Source organism: Polyodon spathula, chromosome 11, assembly GCF_017654505.1.
Source record: "Polyodon spathula isolate WHYD16114869_AA chromosome 11, ASM1765450v1, whole genome shotgun sequence".
NCBI classification, from domain to species: Eukaryota; Metazoa; Chordata; class Actinopteri; order Acipenseriformes; family Polyodontidae; genus Polyodon; species Polyodon spathula.
In genome coordinates this window covers 9,298,384-9,322,539 of record NC_054544.1, presented here as the reverse complement: position 1 = coordinate 9,322,539, position 24,156 = coordinate 9,298,384, and the positions used below count along the sequence as shown (strand labels likewise).

The 24,156-nt window shown below is 35.5% G+C and overlaps 1 protein-coding gene and 2 pseudogenes across 1 annotated transcript; 1 reads left to right on the top strand and 2 right to left on the bottom strand.

The window, feature by feature from the left end:
- Positions 1 to 3,988: 3,988 nt before the first annotated feature.
- Positions 3,989 to 9,921, bottom strand: LOC121322787 (annotated as a pseudogene).
- Positions 9,922 to 13,906: 3,985 nt separating this feature from the next.
- LOC121323016 lies at positions 13,907 to 14,574 on the top strand (annotated as a pseudogene).
- Positions 14,573 to 22,270, bottom strand: LOC121323111 (ciliogenesis associated TTC17 interacting protein). The gene is made up of 9 exons (XM_041263901.1): positions 22,185 to 22,270; positions 21,172 to 21,357; positions 20,802 to 20,857; positions 19,297 to 19,383; positions 18,788 to 18,955; positions 18,315 to 18,439; positions 16,186 to 16,262; positions 15,532 to 15,620; positions 14,573 to 15,213 (listed from the first exon to the last, which is right to left on the bottom strand). The coding sequence occupies exons 1-9, from the start codon at positions 22,252 to 22,254 to the stop codon at positions 15,004 to 15,006; spliced, it is 1,068 nt and encodes a 355-aa protein (XP_041119835.1). The 5' UTR covers positions 22,255 to 22,270; the 3' UTR covers positions 14,573 to 15,003.
- Between the last annotated feature and the right edge of the window lie 1,886 nt (positions 22,271 to 24,156).

The following is a 24,156-nucleotide window of genomic DNA, read 5'->3' as shown; positions in this document are numbered from 1 at the left end:
GGTATTTAAATTGAAGATAATTCTCTGGCTTGGTGCAAGACTTTCTATGTTGTTTGTTATGTGCACATGACCTTAACAATTTGGCATTTGTCAAGTTATCAAACTCTCGTAGCATTTGGGGAACCAAAGATGCCATCTGTTTTGTTGATGACTGAAATGTTAATCTTTGAGTGTCATTATTCAGGTTTGCCTTTTGCAGTGGGTCTAGAAATACCAGTAATGTAATTTCATTATATACTGTAGAGATGTTTTGTGACAAAAAGCATGTCTACCTCTTTTATAGCCTTAGTTATGTTTGTGGAACCCCTGGTCTTGCCTTTCGGGTTATTGCCTCCAATGCCTTTTACCCCCATGCAAAACAGTACGTATTCTGCACCAAGCTATTCCCTGCAGTAATCGTTCTGTGAACTAATGTTTCGGAAACAGAGGAATGAGTTACAGAGCTTACTTTATATTCGGGATGTATTCTATACATTATGCTGACCTTGTTTTTTAAGAAATTAGATGCAAAGTCTTTCTTGTATTTGAAACCTTCAAACCTGGGTCTGTTCTAGGGAGTTGTGGCAACATTTTCTCCTTCAGGACCAATGATTCCATCATTAGTAGCTCAGTGTTTGAATGAAATAGAGAAGCGAGAACGACACAAGGTAGCCATTTAGTTTCTGTTCCTCTCCTCTCCAATTTTATTTCCACCAGTAATTTGTAATGTCTAAGAGGATGTGTTTATTTCTTTGTAGACTGCAATCTAGAGTGCCTGGCTGTGACCATACAGTGTGAGAGCTAAAGGAGAAATACATGCATGGAAAAAGGTTTTCTCCTCTTGGTAAAGTAGATGACATTCAAGTGGTCTGAGGACTTCAAGGACTTTCTAAGGAAATTAAAGGAGCTTCTTGTTACATTTCACCTTCAAAAGAAATTAATGGTTGCAGGTGGTGTTTTCCAATTCAGAAATGCAGTATAACATATTTGAAGTGGAAAATGGTTGTGTAAGACAAATCTGTGTGTAGTCTACTTCAAGAAAACTTCACATTAGGATTTGTTATACTATACATAGTTGTTGTAACAGCATACCAAAAATGTAGCTTTAAACTGGTTAGTAGAATTTATATCAAGTAAGCAATTATAAAAAATAACTTTATTTTCCTATTACATTTTTAATGTTTGGAAACACCACTATCCTCCACCCCATTTCCTTTTCCTTCTCCCTGAATATGACTTCATGGAAGCCTGTCCTAAATTGCATTATTTAAACCACCAGTATGAAGAAGTTAAGTGCTTCTCTTGGGTACTTTTTAATACAAACTAGAAAGGCACGATGTGCAAGGCCACAATTTGAAACATTTTGAAAATTAAATGGGTAGCATTGCCTAATTTGTTTGACATTTTAAAAAGGCCTTTCAATAACTACAGCTGATGCTCATCTCCGGTGCAGCGCAGCATCAGAACTGACATCCCTGTTGAACTTGCTCTCCAGTTGGTTGATAGCCTTCCGGTTTGATTTTATACGCTTCAGGTTTTCTGTTAAAAAGCTGCCCATCAAGAACTGACCTGGCAAAGTCAAGAAGGCCAGGGATCAAAGTAATTTGTTTCCCTAACCCTGAGAAGCACACTAAATCATTACAAGCAGATGAGCTACTTTACATTAACAGCCCAGCTTACAAAGTTCACGCGTCCTGCTTTACTTGTTACTAAGCTGTTTTACTTTGTAGATATTCTTGATGATGACGGCACTCTGGCCACACACAAGGCTATTCAAGAACCTACTCAGCTAAACAAGGAAAATGGCTTTTCTCATGCTACACCTCCAACGGTAAGGATGTTTTTCAATACAAGTGAATATGTTGTCAGCTGTCCATTTACACATATGTACATATTTTACCGGCGACGTATTTCCAAATTTTACCCAATTACTTAGTTTTTTGTTTGCATTGGAAACTTATTTGAGATTAGGCTGCCACACGTCACCAATATGTTTTATGTACTCCTAGAGTTCACTATAGAACGGCAGGTAAATTAGAGCTACAGTCCATTTCCACCACTTGACAAGTAAATAAATGCATTTCTCTGAGGTTTTGTAAGATTAATGGTCTTTTATCGGGTTTTTTTGTTCATTGAGCCAGCTGTCCATGGAATCCAAAGTGGTCTACAGTGATGCAGCAGTCCTGTTGGTATCATAAATTGTGGTGTGGTCTGCTGCCTACCACAGATTATTCCTATTAATCAGAGGACTAGGACAGGCCCTTATTTCTTTGTGGGGATCCCTGTTTTTACACCAGGCAGAATCCAATCCCAGGGCTGGATTCAACTATTGGGTCAACCAAGGCCACACCACATGATTTCTTAGACTACTATAGAGTGCACTGTAACTGAAATGTATTTGCAATTACTGGTTAATGTGGCCACTATTCATTATCATTCAGGTTTTGTTATAAAGGATAACATGACAATCAGAATGCATTCACAGGGATGCACACAACGTGAAACCTGTCTTTCAATCCATTTGTTTTCCTCACAGAAAATGACTTTTATGATTGCCTTATGTGGTCCCATAGCAACAACATAAAACAGATACTGATTTCATAGAACATATCGGGGCTGCTGTTTGCTTCTCTACACACAGATGCCTTTACCGATATATTTTCTCTATAGTGTGACGTGCCCATACTGTAAAATGGGTTTGATGAACAAACCTTGTATAATGTGTGTCTGGAATATGTTAATGTTTAATTAGGCCAGTTATAATTATTGTATGTCTGTCCTATAAATGTAAAGAAAATTATATATGTGTTTGTAGTGCATGAACATGTATTTTATAAACTTAAGGTTTTTTTTGTTTTTTTTTTTCTCCAAAATGGTTGTTGCTCTTTTTCTGTCCCTTCCTGCTGAGTATTGGAATCAGATTTTCATGGTGGAAAATAATCCAGCACCATGCCAACATCAATATCCAGAGCATGGAAAAGGGTAAACTACTACAGGCTGTGTTTAATTAAATCTGTACTGCTAAACATAGGACCAGTGCACATATTAAGTTACGTAGTTTTTGAGTAGAGCTTGGCAGACTAAAGGAATTGGCATTGTCTACATTTGGCGTAGTCCTTTAGTTGTATTTTCATTTTGTTTGTGTCAGAAAAAAAAAAGTGTTCCTTTTTTTGTTACAAGATTTTGAGGTTAAGTAAAGGTGGGCTTTGTTACGAGGAGTTTAAAATAAAAAAATACACAGAACATCCTAACTTTATTATGATTTTTTTTTTCATATGCCACTTGTTCAAGCCATTGATTTCTCCCGAGATGGCTTGTTCCTAAATACCCTGTCAGGGAGATTTAAAACCATCCTTGGCACAGCATTCTCTCCTGTGTAAGTGTGGTTTGTGTGTCTATCCCTTGTCACCACAAAGCAAAGTGAAAAAAAAAAAATCTGCAGTTGCTTTCCGCCAAATAAGGTTTCAGAATTGCATTTCCAATAAATATTAAATGAGTAGTTCGTAGACGCAATTATTTTTATTTATATTTTGGTGAGGGCACGAAGGGCTACATTTTAATGCGATAGGAATACATGTATTTTAACAACTTTGAAATTGGCAAACCTAAAGGCATTATTTTTCAAGAAGTGTCGGACGACTAAAATGTAAAACCTGCTTGGAACTTAATTTCTTTCAGATATTGATTACAATGCACTCATGTCCAGGTTCAGTAACAAAACCAAGTCAGAGCAAGCTAGAAAAGTTTTTCACATCTCCAATCCTGAAGTAGGTTAAAAAAGGAGCAGGGCAGGCTGCGGAATATCATGTAGCTTCGTTGAGAAATCACAGGGTCTGTTCATGTGTAACACGTGAAGATGGCTTATTTTAAATGTTTGAATCAGTTAAAGAACTATCCCTTGTGCACTGTAATAAATGTAGTTGAGGCATGATAATCTTTGGGTAAAAAAATGAGAAACACAAAAGTAGAAAAAAAATGGTTCATGATTTTTATTTATTTTTTTATTTTTTTATCTCCAATCATGTCTGTGTGTGTGTGTATAAGCCCATGCACTGGTATTTGAAGGGTGATGTCTCTAAATGTCCTCTTTCCGAGAAGGAACGTAGCCTGTGCTTGGCTGGCATGACTTCTGCAAAGAAAAGGATTGTTCAGCGCTGGCTTCCTCCTCATCAGCTCTCCACGCGGCACTAGACACAAGCGTTTTTAGACATTATTTTTCTGGAGGTCTGGCGTCTATGGCTGATACCATACTAATGTGGAGGGACTCTGCCACTGCAGCGTAATATTGTCTGTACCTGAACCCACAGCTTATTTATTTCTTGACAACCCATGTAAGGGGGAGGGAAGGATTATTTTACCAATGTTCTTCTGTTCATTTTGTGCAATATTTTTCAATACTAATTTAATTACAAAAAAAACAAAAAAACTATCAAAAGAAATTTAAGAATTAATTTTACTAAATATTATTCAACTACTGTGTTGTTGTAGTCTTTTTTTTTTCCTTCCCCTTTGTCCCTCCCAAACTAATACTTTTACTAGAACATTTTGTATATTAAATATTTGTTTTGTTTATTATCAATTATATGGGAACTTACTATTTTTTAAACACAATGGTTAACACTGTCAGATATGCATGTTTAACAATCTAGAAACATTCAGATTTTTGTAAAATGCATTTACTATGTTGCTGTTGGGTATGCTTTGATGGAGGGGGAGGGGGGTACTTGGCTTTTTCGTCGTGGTAAATTTTTATAACAAATTGCACTTTTAAGTGTGACTCTTCTCTGTAATAACCTCTAAGTTAATAAAAAGACAACCATTAACTGAACCATAACTGCTATGTTATGCACTAAATTAAGCTGGTAGTTATAAAGCAAGAAATAAAACTGGATTTACATAATGAACATTTCTTAGAACTAATGAGATTTCACACTCCAACAAAGTCCTTCGGGGAAAATTAATCATACAGCAGATCAGTGTATTTTACAGCTTCAGCTGCTGGGTGCTGTTGTGACATTACATATTGGCATTTGTATTTAACACACTTCATACAGCACTTGAATTCCCAGAGTATAGTAACATGGCGGGTGTATTCACACTGGGTCCATTTAGAGGGTTTGGTCTGCACTCAGTACAGTTGGTGTGAATAACAAAGTCCGCTTGGGAAACGAACCACACCGAATCCACCTAAAGAGGTGATCTCTGTCTCTGCTAAATGTCAATGTGAACAACTGGAAACTAACTATACAAGGTAACCTGAGTCGGAAGTTAACATTTCACATGTAGTTTAGTTCATATTCTGAGGAAACAAGTATAGCAAAACTTTGGTAACTTCTTTAGGGTTACCAGTAGGGATGGGACGAATACAGTGGTTCTGAATAACAAATTGTGACCTTTTAATCAGTGAACCAGTGAGTTTCTCGTGGCCGATGCAGATCTGCAGATCCACATTATAAACACATAAGCATAACAATAGTGTGCAACGTCTTCAGGCAGGGTTTTAAACAAATCCCTCTTGTTACAATTCTTCAATCTATTGATGTTGAGGTTTAAAAGTTTTAAAGTGAGAGGAGGCAAAACATACATGATGATAACTGGCCAGTGAAAAGCCGACAATTCCCTTTGAATCGAAAGCACTCTGCAGAACCTAATGACATCATTTAAGAGCTTCACTGTGTTCAAATGAAATGTCACTTCTGGTTTTTGTTTTAGTTTTTTTTTTTTTTTAAACTCAACCTGAAGATGTTACACACTATTGCTATGCTTATGTTTTTATAATGTGGATCTGAAGCTCTGACAAAAACTTGGTCAAGCACCAAAATCCAAGCTGAACTGGACAAAACTCACAAGAATAGTACAGTATATTCAGTCTTTTCTTAAATTATTTTGTTTAATGCAGGCAGTAGGATAACTGTGCAGAACTGTATTAGCAACGTGCTTCCCCCAGTGCTTTGTTCCCCAGCAATATGCAAGAACCTAAAGGGGTTATTGCATATTGCTGGGGAAGAAAGGGGGGAGAAATCAACATAAAAAAGAAGACTGCATCAAAACAAGGAAAACAACTCAGGTAAGACAACCATTAAATGTATTTATCTAAATGCTAGAAGTATCAGAAACAAAATTTTAGAACTTGAAGCTATTGCACTAAGAAGTAACTATGATGTGATAGGTGTTACAGAAACTTGGTTGTCAGAGTGATGGGGACGAATATAACATTTGTGGGTTTACACTGTATAGGAAAGACAGGCTGGACAGAAGAGGAGGAGGGGTAGCGCTATATATAAGAAACAGTCTTGAAGCCCAGGTGTTAAACCTGGACAAATAAAATAAAGCCTAATCAATATGGGTCAGAATAACAGACAAAAATTCAAAGGGCAAAATAATAGGAGTATGCTATAGACTGCCACATTCAGACGGTGAGCAAGAGCAACATCAATAGCAGCCATCTTTCAATATGCCTGGCAAGGTATTGAAAACATCCGGTTCACACACCATAAAACTGAGTTCATTTGCAAACTGCACCGTAAACACAAATGAACTCTGTCCAGAAAAAAAAAAAACTGGAAAAGAACCAAAAAAATATAACTTTAGTTTGCATTCAAATTAACCTTTGCTCATAGACAAGTGTGACAGCAAGCAAATTGACACACTGTTTTAAACTAAACGAACCAGACCGAGTCCATTATAAACAGACTGAGTGTGAATGCAGCCTTTGATATACTGTTGGGTGAAAGGCATGTGGTTGTGGCTTGATCAGAGATCAAGATGGTGAAAAGTGTTTGTGGTCTTCAAATTACAATATTTTAAGCAATGCTGTGTCCCACATAATTTCTCATCTTCTGTAAGCCAGGGTTTTTATAAAGCTCATTTATGATAGAAAGCTCCATTTCATCTATTTTTTTTTTTCTCCAGCTAAGTTTCAAGGGTTAAAAACTTTCCATTTTGCATCATGTGTACAAAAAAAATGCAGAACAAATTCTACAGAATAATTTGGTTTTTAAAACCTTGGTTGAGATCTTTGTGAGGGAGGGCAATTGCACTAAGAATGATTACTTCTGATGGAATGTTCACATTACAGCATGTAAAAAAAATAATAAAAAAAATATTTAAATTAAAAAACAATCATGTAGAGGCATATCTAGAAATACTATCTTAAATTACACTGCACTACTTTACACAATATTTGTGTAAATAATGTGGAATAGGGTCCATACTGGAATATTTGACTTACCCAGAATAGTTATTGAAGGTATAAGCTTTCCTTCCCTGAATAGTGTTTCACTGTCTATTTTGGCATAAGGGTCATTAGGATTGGGACCACTGGGAGTCCCTTCAACTCTGTCCCATTTCCCGATTGTGCTGTCCCTTCCCACAATGCTATTTAAGACACAACTGTGGTCCTAAGTGACAAATTAAAAGGGGAGGGGGGGGGGGGGGGGGGAGTGAGGGAGGAGTGTATTACAAAAGCCAAAGTAGCACCCTAGTCTATCAAATAGAATTGAATTATTCTGAAACCTAAGGCATACATATTTATATAACTAAAAACACCCTTTTTTTTAACCACACAATAAGATGCAATCCGCATAGGCTATATCGTGCTGGTCCTTAAGGTAAAGTGACAACAAATCTCAACATTTATAATGGCATAGCCTTGCACTGCCTAACGCAGTCCTTGCAAAGACAAACAGGGACCAGAATCAGTCAATCCAGAACTACAAATGTTTCACTCCTACCTGCAGCGTAGCTCCATGAAGAATGATGGACTCTCTTACTCGAACCCCAGAGCCTATTGTCACTCCAGTGCCAATAGAGACATTACGACCCAACTGAGGGGAAACATTTGACGATTAGCTAAAGTACACGAATTTACAATACTTCATCAAAACCACAGCATAGATGTTAAATGCATTGGTAATCTATTGCCTTGTACAAGTAACAAAACACAGCCTACCACAGCAGTAGGGTCAATGTTGGCAGTTGGATGGATATACACATTTCCTAGAAAAGAAAATATGTACATAAAAATATAAAACAAATATAACAGGAATAATTATTGTTGTGACAAAAGCCATGACCCAGAGAATGCATTCTTCTTTATAGTCCTAACCTCACAATTCCTAATGGTAGGTCTTCCTTCTTCATTGTTGGCCAGCCTTTCAGGGTGGGTTTTGTTATACTGGTTTAGATATAGACGGCTGGCATAAATTGCTGATCTATGAAAGTTACAGCAAAGATTTTATTAGCTGAGTCTCCATCACTCTGATGATTAATTGAGCCACTATGATTACCTAAGTAAAAAAACTGCTTACAGAACAGTCTCTATACATGGACTGACCCCTTTTTTCAATAGATGTCATCTTACAACCATTTTAAAACAAGCAATCTACAGGAGAACATGGTTACTGGTTAATGTTTTAAGTTATGTACATTGTATAGCACCCCATCTATTATTTATTATAAAAACCAGTTAAATAAGAATAATTTAACAGTTTGCCTAATGTGATGTCATTTCTACCTGATAAAATGCAATTTTAGATGATCACTATGTTACGTCAATAGTAGGGTCTAGTTTATACATATATATATTTTTTATAATTCAGCACTTAAATAAAGAAATAAAATTAAATTAAAAATCTTGACCTGACAAAAGATGTAGTTGTATTTCTGGAATAAAATCAATCCAATTTGGTTGTTCACTTACCCAGCAGATTTGATCTAGCTCCAAAACTGATCAGTTTTGTACACATAAAGCTTTCCGCTTCCTGCCAGTGCTGTAAAGATATCTTGTTCCAGGTGAATAACTTCTGCTCGCTGCCAGCCACTCATCTGTTCCTCTCTATTGAACATACGAGTGCACACACACTGAAGAACCACACAAACACCTCTTTACCCTCATCACTGGCCCCACAAACCCATGAAAACAAACACATTTACACAAACAGCTTGAAAAAACAAGTAATCTTTTCAAATATTTTTTATTTGCATTATTATGCACGTCAAGTATGTTTTTGAGAAGTAATTGCTGGTGATTTAGAGCGGTGTTCATCAACATGCTAATTAATAAATTACAGAGCCTAGATACTACTCTGGCAATTTTAATCTTGAAATGCATGGATGGTTTTCAATTTATCACAAGCATGTATAGCTGTATGTTGGATTTTGACACTCTAGGATCTGATCTGATCTGAGAGATCCTAGATATCATATATATATATATATATATATCTATATATAATATATATATATATATATATATATATATATATAATATATATATCAAACAGAAAAAAAACATGAATAAAAAAGAGGATAGGAAATGATGAAAAGATAGAGACCGCAGATATCTTACAATAAGAGATCCTGTTGATTTTTTTTCTGGAAAACGAGCTCAATGTGTTGAAAGATTTCAGGTGTGAACAGGTAAATCCCACAGTTGATGATATCACTGACAAATATACTAGGCTTCTCCACATAGTGCAACACCTGCATTAAAAACAATAAACAGACATGTACACCCTGCTTTTATAGCATTCCTGATAAGGTAAGCATCACACTAGACCCCAATATGAACTTGTATGGGTTTTCACTCACAAAAGACTGTACTGAGAAATACAAATACACACAAAATAGTGCATATGGCATTCTATAACTAGGATGTTCAATTGCATATATGTCTTACCTCATTGGTGTATTGATTTTCCACAATACAGACATAGCTCATGGACTGTTTTCTGTTAGCCTGAAATAAAATAAATAATATATTATCCTTTTGTTAAAACAAGTATAGCTTTGACAATGTTATCAATATTTACAAAATACCACAAAAGACTACCATTGCGTATTGAGGCAAGCACTTTACAGATTGGAGTAAGATACATTAAACCCCTGAGAACCATAATACACCCCCTACTCGATATATCGCGGGTGTTGGGGTCAATACAAATCTGCTATATATTGAGGGCTGTGATATAGCGAGAGACACAAAGAAAAACAAACAGGCTAATAACAAATACTGTACAACCACTCCCTCGTTTTATTGTGGGCGTCAGGGTCCAGTATAAATCCTCTACGCAAACCGCTTTTTCTCATTTTTCATATAAAAAGCAGCACACCGTTTTAATTCGTACTGCGGAGGGAAACTGCTTCTCATCAACTTAAGTCTCCAACTAATTTCATTAATCTTCCTCTCCTTTCTCAAATGCCCAAACCGCTGCTTTGAAAGAATCCTGAGCTGACGTCACTGCCCTGTGACTTTTGCTAGTGCATTGCTTAAAAAAACGCTTCAGCAAGTAGATATTTAATTTACTTTGTGTTATTGTGCAATGCATGTGTATATGATACAGTACAATATTAATGCTTTTTTTTTTAATTGGTCTGTATATCTTAGATTGTGATGTGCAGTACAAACAAAACGAACAGTAATTCAAAGTGAAACTGTCTATGCATAGTGCAGCTAAGGCATGCACAGTTAGACTGTAAAAATGGGGAGCCAACTCCAGGACCGTGATATATCCGAATCCGCAGTATAGCCAGGGCCGACAGAACGAGGGTGGTGTATTTGCATAATTCAGTGTCCTTACTGTTGTTCCCAAAATGACATGACATCTCTAGAAGTGGAAATACAGAACATACATCCGCATTCATAACAAAAGAATGCCTCAGGGCTCCCTGACAGGATCTGATCTCTGAACTGGTAAATACCACCTGGGGTACTCAGAGCTGAATACTCCTGAAGGTACCTAAAGCAAGATTAATAACTGTATTAAAACACAAACACTAAACACATGGTTAATATGACTTGGCATTCATTTGTGAAAAGGCAATCATGGAATACAAGCAGGTCTTGTAAAATGTGATTAGCAAAATCCACATCAACATCCTGGACAAAGATTAAACTAAAGATCAACAAGTACAAAATAGAACAGTATTTTTATTATCTTTTGCAGCATACTAAACATAACCCAGGGATTTCTAGCAACAGACTTCATTGGAACAAAATAAATCAGCCAAATAATTCAATAAAAAGTACTGTTTCTTTTACGTGATGGGGATTTTGAATTCCTGCTGTGCACAAGACGGGAACCGATTGAGCGCCTCATTTGGCTGATAGAACCCCACCAGTATCATCTCTTTCATGTTTGGTACAAAAAAAAAAAAGCAAATTTGGAAATTCTTGTTATTGTGAATGAAGCTCTCAATTCATGGCCAATTTTACAAACATGTGCATGCAGTCACATCTAACATGCACAGAGTACAATTATATATATATATATATAATTACAGGCGTCAGTTCTATGTCCTACATCTACAGAATGCAGAATAAAATGTTTCATCAAATTAAGTGAGCAGGTGCCAAGAGACAACCATGACCTATATTCTCAGTAATTTGAATAGCACACTTGTAGCACATCTGAAGATTTAAGTTCATTAGCCTGATCATGTAAATTAGACATGTAATCCATACATTTTATTTAATTGAAAACTTTTCAGTCAGCTTATCTTTGTAGATGCTTCAATGTGGTGCTGGAGCATTGGGATCCTGAACAGGGAACAAGGGCTTTGGAACCTCAAAAGAAAGAGGTCTAAAACGAGTCCTGTAAAAAAAAAGGGGGGGGGAATAGCTTTATTTTGTTTTGGAATGCTAAAAAATAGATTTTATTAGCTTTTTTTTTTTTTTTAAATCTTAGCTGGGCAATTAAATGAAAACAGGTCTGTACCGTACTTTAAGCCCATATACAATGATTTACAAACTACTGTACTAAAAAATAAGGAAAAAAAAAAACCTTAAAACCTATCCTCATGTTATATTCGAATTCCAGTGCTACAATGCAAAATAATGAACACGTAACAATATCTGCTATTTTAATGGTTTTCATTCTTCATTCGTTTATACTTATACTTCAATACTGACAAAGAAGGATTATATTAACTGAATAAAATGTATTGCCAATTGCAGTGAGACTGCAATTGGTAATACAACATATTTATTTTTTTGTACTGCCCGAGGGTATTAAAAATACACTTAAAAAAAAAAAAAAAAAAAACCTGATCTACACCAATAGTATGCCTTCAACTGGAAGCAACGGTGTTTTATTTGTTAGCCTTTCATCTGACATTGCCACTTCATCCAGTTTGTAGCAATATTTGCTATTTACACAAAATAACGTTAATAATGTATATTTCATTTATATTACGTTACCTTTCTGAGGTCCTCCTATTACACTATGTAACACAATTTTTGTTCCTGGGTAGTAAGTGTTATTTCCTAATTGCTTATGACTCAAAAGTATAGAAAATGGCTATTATTCCCCACAAACTTTGCTTTTGTGACCAGGACAGTGATATTTCGAAATATCACTATTTCCAATGGGAAAACGGGCAAATGTGTGTCTTTTCGTTCACATAAAGTCAGAAAAAAACAACATATGAATCCAAATTAACATGTATTTATACTAAAGTAATACAAAAATGACTACATAAGATTTAGAAGTGAGTAGTTTTTCGAGATTTAAGATTATACTGTATTTGCAATTAGGAAATAACACTTACTACCCAGGAACAAAAATAAAAATAATAATAATATAATAATAATAATAATAATAATAATAATAATAATAATTGTTACACGGTGTTATATTAGTATTACAGCTTTAAACATCATTAGTTTAGAGCCTAAATAGTTTGAAATGGGGAAAAGGATTAAAAAGTACTAATGTCAACGTTTTACTGGTAATGCGACGAACATTCAATTAATACAATGTAAACCTATATTACATTATACATTAATTAAATGTTTATTATAATATTTAAACACACTTCAAAATAAAAATAAGACCTTTTTTGTGTATCGATATTGTACACAGTACCTTGGAAATGATGATGCGTTCAATCAAAAGATTACAAACTGGCATTACTTCACACTCAACAGCGATTAAAGGTACTGTGCCATGTAGTGAAACGATTTAAAAAGAAACATAATTTACACACTGAATAAATTTCGTAGATACGGAATTCACACGTTGCTTTTAAGACTTCCTGTTACATATATACACAGCTCTGCAGATTCAACAAGACGACTTTCCGAGTTCTCGTTAGATTGGGATTGTGGGAATTGTAGTTTTAACATGAAGCGCAAGGACTTCACATGTTGCGGTTATCAAACTTCATTGACTGATTCTAAAACGAATGCTGTTTGCGTAATATAACTTTAAGAACATTTCGGCACACTGTTTTAAAAAAAAATAAAACAGTCGCACAATGAGCTTACTTGAGCCTAATCAAACCTAAAGCTTACTGGATCCCAAATGAATTAGACCTCTAAGTGTTTAATCAGGTATCTAAACAGGTGCATACAATCAATTAACCCTCTAAAATGCAAACAATAATAACTGAAACACCTGATTCATCCGTGGAGTATATTTCACTTGTATATAAACCACCAAGGAGGTACACAAGTCTTAAGTCTATTTTGTTACAGCTTGTGTAATTGTAAACAACAGTGGAAGTAAGGTAGGTTTGGGGTATTTTATTTTTATTTATTTAATGTATTGCTATCGCATGCTAGCGTTGACTGCAATACTGTGTGTCTGAGATAATATCCGTTGAATTGCTTTCACTTTTACAGTTTTAACTTCAGAGTCTGCAGGATAAAACGGTTTTAAGAGCTTTTAAATTAATTTATGATTGGGCTTATGTTAAAATCTTTACTTGCAGCAGTCCTGGGAGTAAGTATGGTCATAACTTTAAATACAAGACCTGTGATTAATTGGCTTATTGAAATGTATAAAAACAAAGATTGCATGAAACAATTGTAAAATATGAAAGCAAAAAAAAAAAAACCTGAAAGGGGTTAAGATTAGAATTGAAAGTTCTATGAAAGCATTATATAGTATTGTATTAACTGACCATATATATTAACCCAGTGAAAATGAAGTCTGCTGCTGTCAAAGTGACAAACATGGAGAAAAGGACTGCCAAAGCATCCCATAAGCTAAAGGGCAAGAGAGCGAGCTACACAACCTATATCTATAGGCTTTTAAAACAGGTATGCTATACCATTTTATTTCTTTTCCATGGAAAAGGAACAAGTGCTGGATGAACATTCTTGGAAATCTAGTTATGGGTCCAACAATATTGCAGTAGCTCGTTTTCTAGTTTTGAGTTACACTAACTGGCCTTTTTTAGAAAAGCATGTTAACTACATTCTTTATTTAAGAGGCAGTACTAATGTGTGGAATGATGATGCAAAAGGCCAAATTGCAGTGTTCTCCCTTAGCCATAGGTGTGGCTGTCTATTTTATGTGATTTCTCATCTTTTACAGGTTCATCCAGACACTGGAATCTCTGCCAAGTCAATGGACATAATGAACTCCTTTGTGGGTGACACGTTTGAGCGTGTAGCATCAGAGGCAGCCAAACTGTCATTGTACAACAAGAGACGTACCATCACCAGCAGAGAAATACAGACTGCTGCACGACTGCTGCTCTCTGGGGAAACTAGGAAAGCATGCAGTGCCTGAGGGTACTGACTCTGTAGCAGAATACACTAGCTCAAAGTGCACTTCCTGGAAACCTTTTTCAATGTTATCTTTTTAAATTGCAAAATAAAATTTTTTTTTTTTTAAAGAAATGGTTTGTCTTCCTCTGAATATTGCTGTTGGCAGCCAGGGTCCCCCAAAAGTTTAATGTCACTGCTTGCAAACATGTCTTTTTCCTCAATTTGTTTTGCTGCCTTTGACTTCCTTCTGCTTCCACTTTCTATAGTTTACCAAGATGCAGGTGGAGTAAACAAAATTTAAGGGGCACATACTGCATGATTTCAACAGCAAGAAGCAATTAAGATGGTAGCTAGTTGGTGTGAATATTGTAGAAATAGAACTTGCTACCTCTAGCCTTTAATTCAGTGGTAGTCATTATGGATTATGGCCCTTATAATTTAAAAATAATCACTAATACACAACAATTATTCTGAAAGACAACTTTAAAAATATATGGATAATTTTTCAGACCACAGTCAAAAATAAATCAATTGTTTTTAGTTACATGATTTGCTTTGCTTGTTTGAAAACTAGTTTCTAGATGCTTCTGTGATGAAAATGGTGCAAAATAATCTGCAGCAAACACGAAGATGTCCTCTGGTTTTCTGAGTAATAAAAACTGAAGGAAATCTGCCATTATGGCTTTCAGCTCAGGGTGATGTCTCACATATGTAGCATGATTTGCCTTGAGCTCTTCCTGAAATAAAAAATTGCATGTTAAACCTGAACACATTTATTAGAACCGTTTACAAATTGATTTATTTTCACAAAACAACTGAATTAACATTACAGCTTTAATATCAAACATAAATTTGCAATCTGATGTTTCTCTTTTTGGAATTTTGTTTAAAAAAAAAAGTCCTGCTGAAACATTTGTCAAAGAAGGTATTACTTTATTTCACTGCTCACAAATTATTTCCTATTGTCTTAAAAGTTATCTTATAGCATTTTGAATTCTATATTAATTTGATTAACGACTGATCCCTTTTCATAACGATTAAATGTGCACTGTTACCTTTCTATCAAGAAATTTGGAGTACAAGTGCATGTCCTCCTCCCAGATCAATGGCTTCTTCTCAAATACTGGTTTATGCTCATCCTCCTCTGCTCAATTAAAATGATACACATTAATTCAGTGTCTTGAGTGTACAGATAGAATAATATTTAAGTACAGTCAGCTTAAATAGGAAAAACCATCTGTTCATAGTGATCTCTAATCAATTCCCACGCGTACAGTAGGATGACAAGATGAAATATGACCCTATGGACTTGGGGTTACGGTTAGGGTGACACTTATTTATGTTTAGATAACTTTAATTATCCATTATAAGCACCAAGCTGATGGTTAAAATGGTCTAAACCTGAATGACCGTTACCCTAACCTCTACCCCAAGTTGACAGGGTCGCATTTCACCTTGGGATCCCTCTCTACATACGAGGATTGATCGAAGAGATCACTATAGACAGGTGGTTCTTCATAGCAGTTGACTGTACTTAAATTCATAACAATATAGGGGAAATATCAAACTATCAGCTAGTTTCATGGACCCAGATTAGAACTAAACTTGAACTTAACCCACCAGTTTAAAAGCATTCTCCCAAAATTGTAATATGATTTATGTTTAACAAATATATTTAATCCATCATAACACACTTTAGATTACTGTACCTTTTTCTTTTAGCAATGGCATTTGTATAAGTCTCATTGTCACAGGAGATCCAATTTGTACTCTGCTTGTTAAATGTCTGAACAAAAATGGAATTCAAATAATTAGAGAGATTAACTATTATAATATTTTTGTAAGTACAAAGATTGAATGTGCCTTAATTTCATACTACATGTAATGCCTTAAATTGCTTTTAGAAAAGACCTTGTAGTGACATTGGCCTGAAATCACTGACATAAATCTGGGGAAAATATTTGGCTGTGCCAAGGACCATGTTTATAGTACAGACAATAGAAACTGAATGGAAAACTGCTGGAGATGGCATCCATCAACACAATAGAATGCCCTTGAAGGTGAGGTTTAATTGAAATACAGTGCTGTGAAAAAGTATTTGCCCCCTGTCTGATTTTCTGCATTTTGGCACATTTTTCACACAGAATTTGGTCAGATCTTTTTGTGGTTTGTAGTAGTATATAGAGAGAGTCTGAGAGAGAAAAATGACACCAAAGTTTGGTCTTCTTTCATTTGTTTGGTGTTTAAAGGTAATCAAACATATACTATTCAGGTGTGAAAAAGTTATTGCCCCCCCCCCCAGTTAACTCAACCCAATTAAAGGGATAATTAGGGTCAGCTGTTTGAATACTTTGGTTAACAATCAGGCCTGATTTGGGCCAACCCTGCCCGATATAAATCTGACTAATTGGCCCTTACCATCAGAGTGAAGTTGTCAGCACACAGGTTCTAGAGGCATATCATGCTACGATCAAAAGAAATTCCTGAAGACCTCCGGAAAAAAGTTGCTGATGCCTATCAGTCTGGAAAGGGTTACAAAGCCATTTCTAAGGCTCTGGGGCTCCACCAAACCACAGTCAGAGCCATATTGTCCAAATGAAGAAAGTTTGAGAGTGTAGTGAATCTTCCCAGGAGTGGTCGTCCTGCCAAAATCTTTCCAAGAGCAAGGCGTTAAATCATCCAGGAAGTCACAAAGAACCCTAGAACAACATCCAGGGATCTGCAGACCTCTCTCGCCTTGGCTAAGATCAGTGTTCATGACTCCACCATCAGAAAGACACTGGGCAAAAATGGGATTCATGGCAGAGTAGCAAGGCGGAAACCACTGCTCACTAAGAACATGAATGCTCGTCTCAAGTTTGCCAAAAAGCACCTGGATGATCCTCAAGAGTTCTGGAACAATGTTCTATGGACAGATGAGTCAAAAGTGGAACTTTTTGGCCAACATGGGCCCCGTTATGTCTAGCGAAAGCCAAACACTGCATTCCACAATATGAACCTCATACCAAGGGTCAAGCATGGTGGTGGTAGTGTCATGATTTGGGGATGCTTTGCTGCATGAGGACCTGGACGACTTGCCATCGTTGAAGGAACCATGAATTCTGCTCTGTATCAGAGAATTCTACAGGAGAATGTCAGGCCTGAAGCTGAAGCGCAGCTCGGTTATGCAGCAAGACAACTATCCAAAATACACAAGCAAGTTTACATCAGAATGGTTAAAAAACAGGAAATTTAAAATTTTGGAATGGCCTAGTCAAAGTCCAGACCTAAACCCCATTGAGATGTTGTGGCAGGACCTGAAACAAGCAGTTTATGCTCGAAAACCCACGAATGTCATTGAGTTGAAGCAGTTCTGCATGAAGGAGTGGGCCAAAATTCCTCCACGGCGCTGTGAGAGAGTGATCAATAACTACAGGATGCGTTTTGTTGCAGTTATTGCTGCTAAAGGTGGCGTAACCAATTACTGAGTCTGAGGGGGCGGTTACTTTTTCACACTGGGGCATTGGGTGTTGCATAACCTTCTTTAATAAATAAATTAAATAAGTATCAAAGTTTTTGTGTTATTCAGGGTCCCTTTTATCTAATATTAGATTTTTGTTGAAGATCTGATAACATTCAGTGTCAAAAATATGCAAAAATGCAGAAAATCAGTTAGGGAGAAAATACTTTCACGGTACTGTAGGTGGACCACTCCTTAGTGACAATACAGAGCATCAACCAGACACACCAGTAAGTGTCAGAACCATTGCAGACACTCTATTATGCAGCGTCCCGCTATATAAATGAAACAAAATTGCAGTAAATGTACTTCAAAGTTTTAACAAAATTGTATACTTACCCATCAGAAAGGAAAAAGAAGTGCCACATGGAAGGTAGATCTTTCTCTGACTGGATAGCTCTTTCAATTCCAAAAACCTCCATAACCTCCCTCCCAACTGTCTGACTCCTGAGCCCAAGCTCTTTCTACACAAAAATAATAACAGTACGTATTATGTAGAAAGGGGAATGTACGTAATACTGAGATTCATAAAAACAGATAAGAAACATGTATGTTTTTTTTCACAGAACTGCTGTGTAATGGTCTGCAGTAACCCCTGAATGACTTTTAAAAACTGACTTATACCCTTACAGAAAAGTTTAAAACCCCTTGAAGAAAAAGCAATGGCAAGGCAAGTTCGTAGATTTTAAACAAATATTGCAGTGCGGTCCTGATATCTGCTACCACTGTCTCTTAGTACAAAACTATTGCATTGCCATTTTAGTTTCACTCCATTGCCATTACAGTAAATATAATTTGGTAAGAGTACTTACAAAAGTGGATGTGCATAGATGCGTCTCGGTATCTAATGAAAGAAACACCATGTTTTCCGGAACAGCCTTCCTTTTAGCAAGAATCCGTAACATAAGAAGATTTGAAGCCTCTGATATAAATCCTTCCACAGAGCTCCAAGGAAATGTAAACGTGTGCCTCTTCTCATCCTAAAAGCAAAATATGATCTCAAAATGTCACGGAAATGGGTAACCTACTTAAACCGGACATCTAGATTTTGCAGATTAGTTCAAATGGCCTGAAAATCAGCTTTGATTTGAATTACTTAATTTGAGCTAAAGGCTAGAATGTGTTATTTTATCTATACCTTGATTGAAAAGTTTCCATCTCACAAAGGTCGGCAAATAAAACCAAAGCACCCACTAGGTGGCACTAAAACATATTTAATAATGTATGTGTGGTCTTGTTTTTAAAGTATTTCTCATCCAGTCCAATGACAATAGGTTTGTTTAAATACAGAATGTATTGGTCTTTTTTTTATTAAACTTACTTGTCCTTCCGTGACAATTTTGTTCACTACCAGCTGATCTTCCTGTCTGACCATGTATGACTTTCTGTCCAAAGGGTGATCCTTTATCTGCAATGGGAGAGTGACAACTTTAAGCAAACTGGGATAGTTAGAACTGGTTAGTTATTGCATTATACTATTTAAAGTTTACCTAATTAAATTACTTACTTGATTATAAGTATCAGACACTATCTTGCTTTTTACTGTTTCACTGTATAGATAACCACTAGATGGCAGCACCAGCTATTTGGTGCATCAATTTCGTGGGAAGAAGACTAATTACACTGTGTGACAAAATTTTTTTATTTTTTTTTGTTCCTGGGTAGTAAGTGTTATTTCCTAATTGCTTATGCCTCAAAAGTATAGAACATGGCTATTACTCCCCACAAACTTTGCTTTTGTGACCAGGACAGCGATATTTCAAAATATCACTATTTCCAATGGGAAAATGGGCATGTGTGTCTTTTAGTTCACATAAAGTTAGAAAAAAACAACATATGAATCCAAATTTGTACTACTTTAGTATAAATACATGTTCATTTGGATTCATATGTTGTTTTTTTATAACTTTATGTGAACGAAAAGACACACATTTTCCCATTTTCCCATTGGAAATAGTGATATTTTGAAATATCACTGTCCTGGTCACAAAAGCAAAGTTTGTGGGGAATAATAGCCATTTTCTATACTTTTGAGTCATAAGCAATTAGGAAATAACACTTACTACCCAGGAACAAAAATTGTGTTACATAGTGTTATTTGCTTGATGCTTCCAAAAATAGCCATGATAAGAAATAGTATTTATTTCCTGTGGGTGTCACAGGAACTGTGACTCAACAATTTCTAAACAATGATCTTAATAGTACACACAACGTCACAAATGACTTGATTATATAAAAATACCCGAGCCATTGTGATTGTCGGTTGTTACATCATCCCCCAGTTTAATTGTATAATTTAAATGCAGTACAATTGTTATGTGTAGCAGACATTATCACTGCTTTGGCCATGTGGACAAATAAAGCTCCAACACTGTTTGCTTTTCTGTGACAGCAACATAAATGTTGATATTGACCAATCACATAAGTTTTGTTAATCTCTATCAAATGTCTACATAGAGAGCTGTGTGATCACTCAGGCAGTTATGGAGATGCAGATGGATCACATTAGTTTACTGCAAAGCTACGTCTTACTTGGTGCTTATCTTGGCGACAGCCGAGTTTAAGTCAGCATGAAGTTCAACATCTCCGCTCATGTAATGGAAATCATAAATATGTGCCTGCAGCTGTTACTGTGCGATTTGAAATGGTAGCCCTATCAGCCCAGAGATGGTCTAACCTCTCCTCTTTGTCTATATTTGTATGCTAATTCTTCCAAAAGTGAACTGTGCCCCGTGTTGAGTGAACAGAGTCCACCTCTTCATAAATGATTCTGTGGTTTAATAGATGCAAATAAAACAATAAATGCAAATATAAATATAAATTTACCTTCACATATTCATGATGATGTTGCTCTAAAGTTGCAAGCCTCTTGGAAACATAAGCTGTTAATAAAATACATTAACAAAATGGTTAACTATTAGGTATGTTGGACAAAATGTACTGCTTATTTTTTTCAGATATCATGCTTATATAGACAGTTGAAGAAAAATGTTTGATCTTAAATGCATACGTTAGGTTAATTAAAAAAAAAAAAGGTTAATATTCTGTAACTTTTTTCTGAAACTTTTTCAGATTTTACAAAGGTTATTGAAGATACAAAAAATACAGAATAGTTAAATATTAAAATGACTTACAACTTAAGTGATTTTAAATTTGAATGTATGATACTATACTAATCCATGTATATCATACCTACCCATGATAGATGTTCCACATGGTATATCATCAATACAGCCATGGCTGTTAGCATGAATTAGATAACAGTCCTCATCATGGTATGTTGCCTGTTGAATGGTAATAGTGAATTCTCCAAGTTCTCTGCCTGTGTCTGAAATTGTGACTAAGGAGTCAACAAACAGACATAGCTGCAACTCCTCTGGCTCTAAAATGAAAGGTTTTGTTTTCATTATATGCTTTAATGAAATGGGGGAAAAAATAAAAATAAAACTGCATGTTCGTCGGATGTGTTAACTGTAATATCCAGAGTCACATTACAAAGACTATATTAAAACAACCCACTCCCAAATACATCATAATAACATCTTAATATAAAACAATCTTTCTTGTCGTTACTTTCTTGAAATTTAAAGAGTTCTAACAATGTTATGTGTCAATACAGTAGGTAACAACTCAGATGTCTAACATTGAATCGGCATTCTATGCTTCCACACAAATATTAATGCTTTCTTTCTTGAATGTGTTTGCACAATGGAAACTAGGTTAATATACATCTACCTCACTGAATACAAATAAGGAACCTACTATTCTAAAGTGCTCCCACTGTCAGCACCAGACAGATACTTACCATGTGAATAGATCAATGGATGGGTTTTAACTCATAAGCTTCCGACTGCTTTTACTCATTTCTGGCAGTGAGATGTGCCGCAAGTTAAACGCATTTCCAAAATACAACATTAAATCAGACGCCCTATACAGGGTGTGGCCAGTTATTAGCAGCTGTTATGGATCATTGATAGACCCAATCAAGCAACGTTTTGAAAAAATCTGAATGTGATAATTAACACCATAAAGTGCTTTGGACATTAGGCTTAAAGCATTTAGTTGTTAGCATTGTAACTAATATCCTGGAATAACTTTGAACGCAATATGTCCCACTGTCTTGCGTGTTCAGGAAGACTGATAGTCTGAGTGGAAGGAATGAAGCACATCAACTTTAGAATTTCACTGTAGAATGTAGTTGTCACTTACCAATGGATTGCAGAAACTCAATAGCTTCAATGCTAGCTTTTGGTACTATTAGATCTTTCAGTTCTTCCATGAATAGACCTCTTTAGTGTCTATTGAGATGTCTTTTTAGATTTTTTTAGTTATATATAATACTATATATATATATATATATATATATATATATATATATATATATATATATATATATATATATATTATGGAGATGGATACCTATACCTATCTACTGTATATATATATATTATATAAGATATATATATATAGATATATATATCTATATTATATATATGATATATATGCATGCTGTATACCATATTATTATATTGGGTTAATACTTTTATACATTTTATGAATCCATTATCTTATCTTTTATCATTCAACACAGTCCACAGTCCTCATTCAAAACACGTTAGGAACAATATGTGGGAAGGTGTATATTTTAATAAATAATCATACCAAAACCCATTCAATTACATTGTTCTGTTTAATAACGTTTTGCTGTGATATGGACTTCTGTTATTGTGCATTGTCTTATATACATAGAAATGTCAGCAAAAGTAAATAGTAGTATTTGCAATAAGAGAATGTTAAATGTTGGGACTGTTTTTGCTCGCACAGACCTTCCTTTAAAATATGCTGTGCTTAAAATAAAAACGACTACATTTACATGAAACGTACTATTTAAATAAACATCTAAGAAACATCTATCGTGTTACCGAAGTACTATGCGCACATTTTGAAATTCCAGACGTAGACTCACTTTAAGAGAATTTTTATAAACTGCAGTGAATATCAATTACTTTCAATTTTTAGTTGTTTACCTTTTTGCAGAATGAACCGTATGGTTTTGGTCCAATTTAATTTAATCCCCGGCTTCACGATGTAGTCGATTCTTAACTCTGCAGAGCTGTTGCCGTGACAACAGAAGCTGCTTGTCAACAGGAGGTGTCATTTCTTTTAAAGAAACAGTAACGTATTTTTTAACACAGCTACGGGGTATTAGGCGTGCAAGTCATTATCATGAAAGCACACCATTCCCCCCCTTATATCTTACAATAAACACGTTAACTTATACCTATAGGCCAACATTAATTTATATCTTCAGAAAGTGTATAGCGCATGATAGGTTAGTGACCGGATCTTACCACGGCTTGTTTGTTATCACCAAACTTTAATAATAATAATAATATAATAATAATAATAATAATAATAATAATAATACTTATAATAATAATAATAATAATAATAATAATACCTGTAGTTACTACTTTTTATTGTGGTTCCAGTACACCCAGTAATATGGAATTATCATAACATATGTGGTCTACTCTAAGAAAGCCTTGCCAAAGTAGGGTAAAAAGATTAGTCAAGGTTTTACCCAGATCTTTACTAGCATTAAGAGCAGAACACTTGAGATTCTAGGCGCTTCTGTTGCAGAAATATAAATATGTTCGAGAAAACTTGAATGCATTTTTTTGGGTGCCTGTCGCCTTAAATCACAGCTGAACCAGACTGTCAATTTACAAAAACTGTTATATTTTACAGTCTAAAATTCTGAAATGTTCAGATGCTGTTCCCAACAACCCCATGGATGCACTGTATTAATTTCAGAATTACGACTAAAAATAAATAAATAATGTTTTTCTTTTTTAAACTGACATCAATTAGGTCATACCACATGCATTATTTATAGCTATCATTATTTATAGCTATCATCAGATTATGATATATATATATATCATAATCTGCACGTGTAATACGTTTTAACACATTCAGTTTGTATTCATATTGTAGATCTCGGCTCCCGCAGGCTAGGGCATCACACTGGGCGAGGCAGTCCACTCGCGGGCGGTAGGCAGGCTGTACATCGGTATCGATTCTATGCTGAAGTGCGAAAAGTCACCGGTTCGCGCCTACTCTCCGTCTGTGTGTTGAGTGCCTTGCCCTGTGAGATGCGCCGGCCTGCGGGCACCGA

Excerpts from the sequence above, each read along its gene's own strand:
- LOC121323111 (XM_041263901.1), bottom strand. The coding sequence starts at position 22,254 with ATGGAAGAACTGAAAGATCTAATAGTACCAAAAGCTAGCATTGAAGCT. Across the intron at positions 21,358-22,184 it reads TGAGTTTCTGCAATCCATTG|AGCCAGAGGAGTTGCAGCTA; the intron begins GTAAGTGACAAC and ends CTTTCATTTTAG. Across the intron at positions 15,621-16,185 it reads GCCATTGCTAAAAGAAAAAG|AGGAGGATGAGCATAAACCA; the intron begins GTACAGTAATCT and ends TTAATTGAGCAG.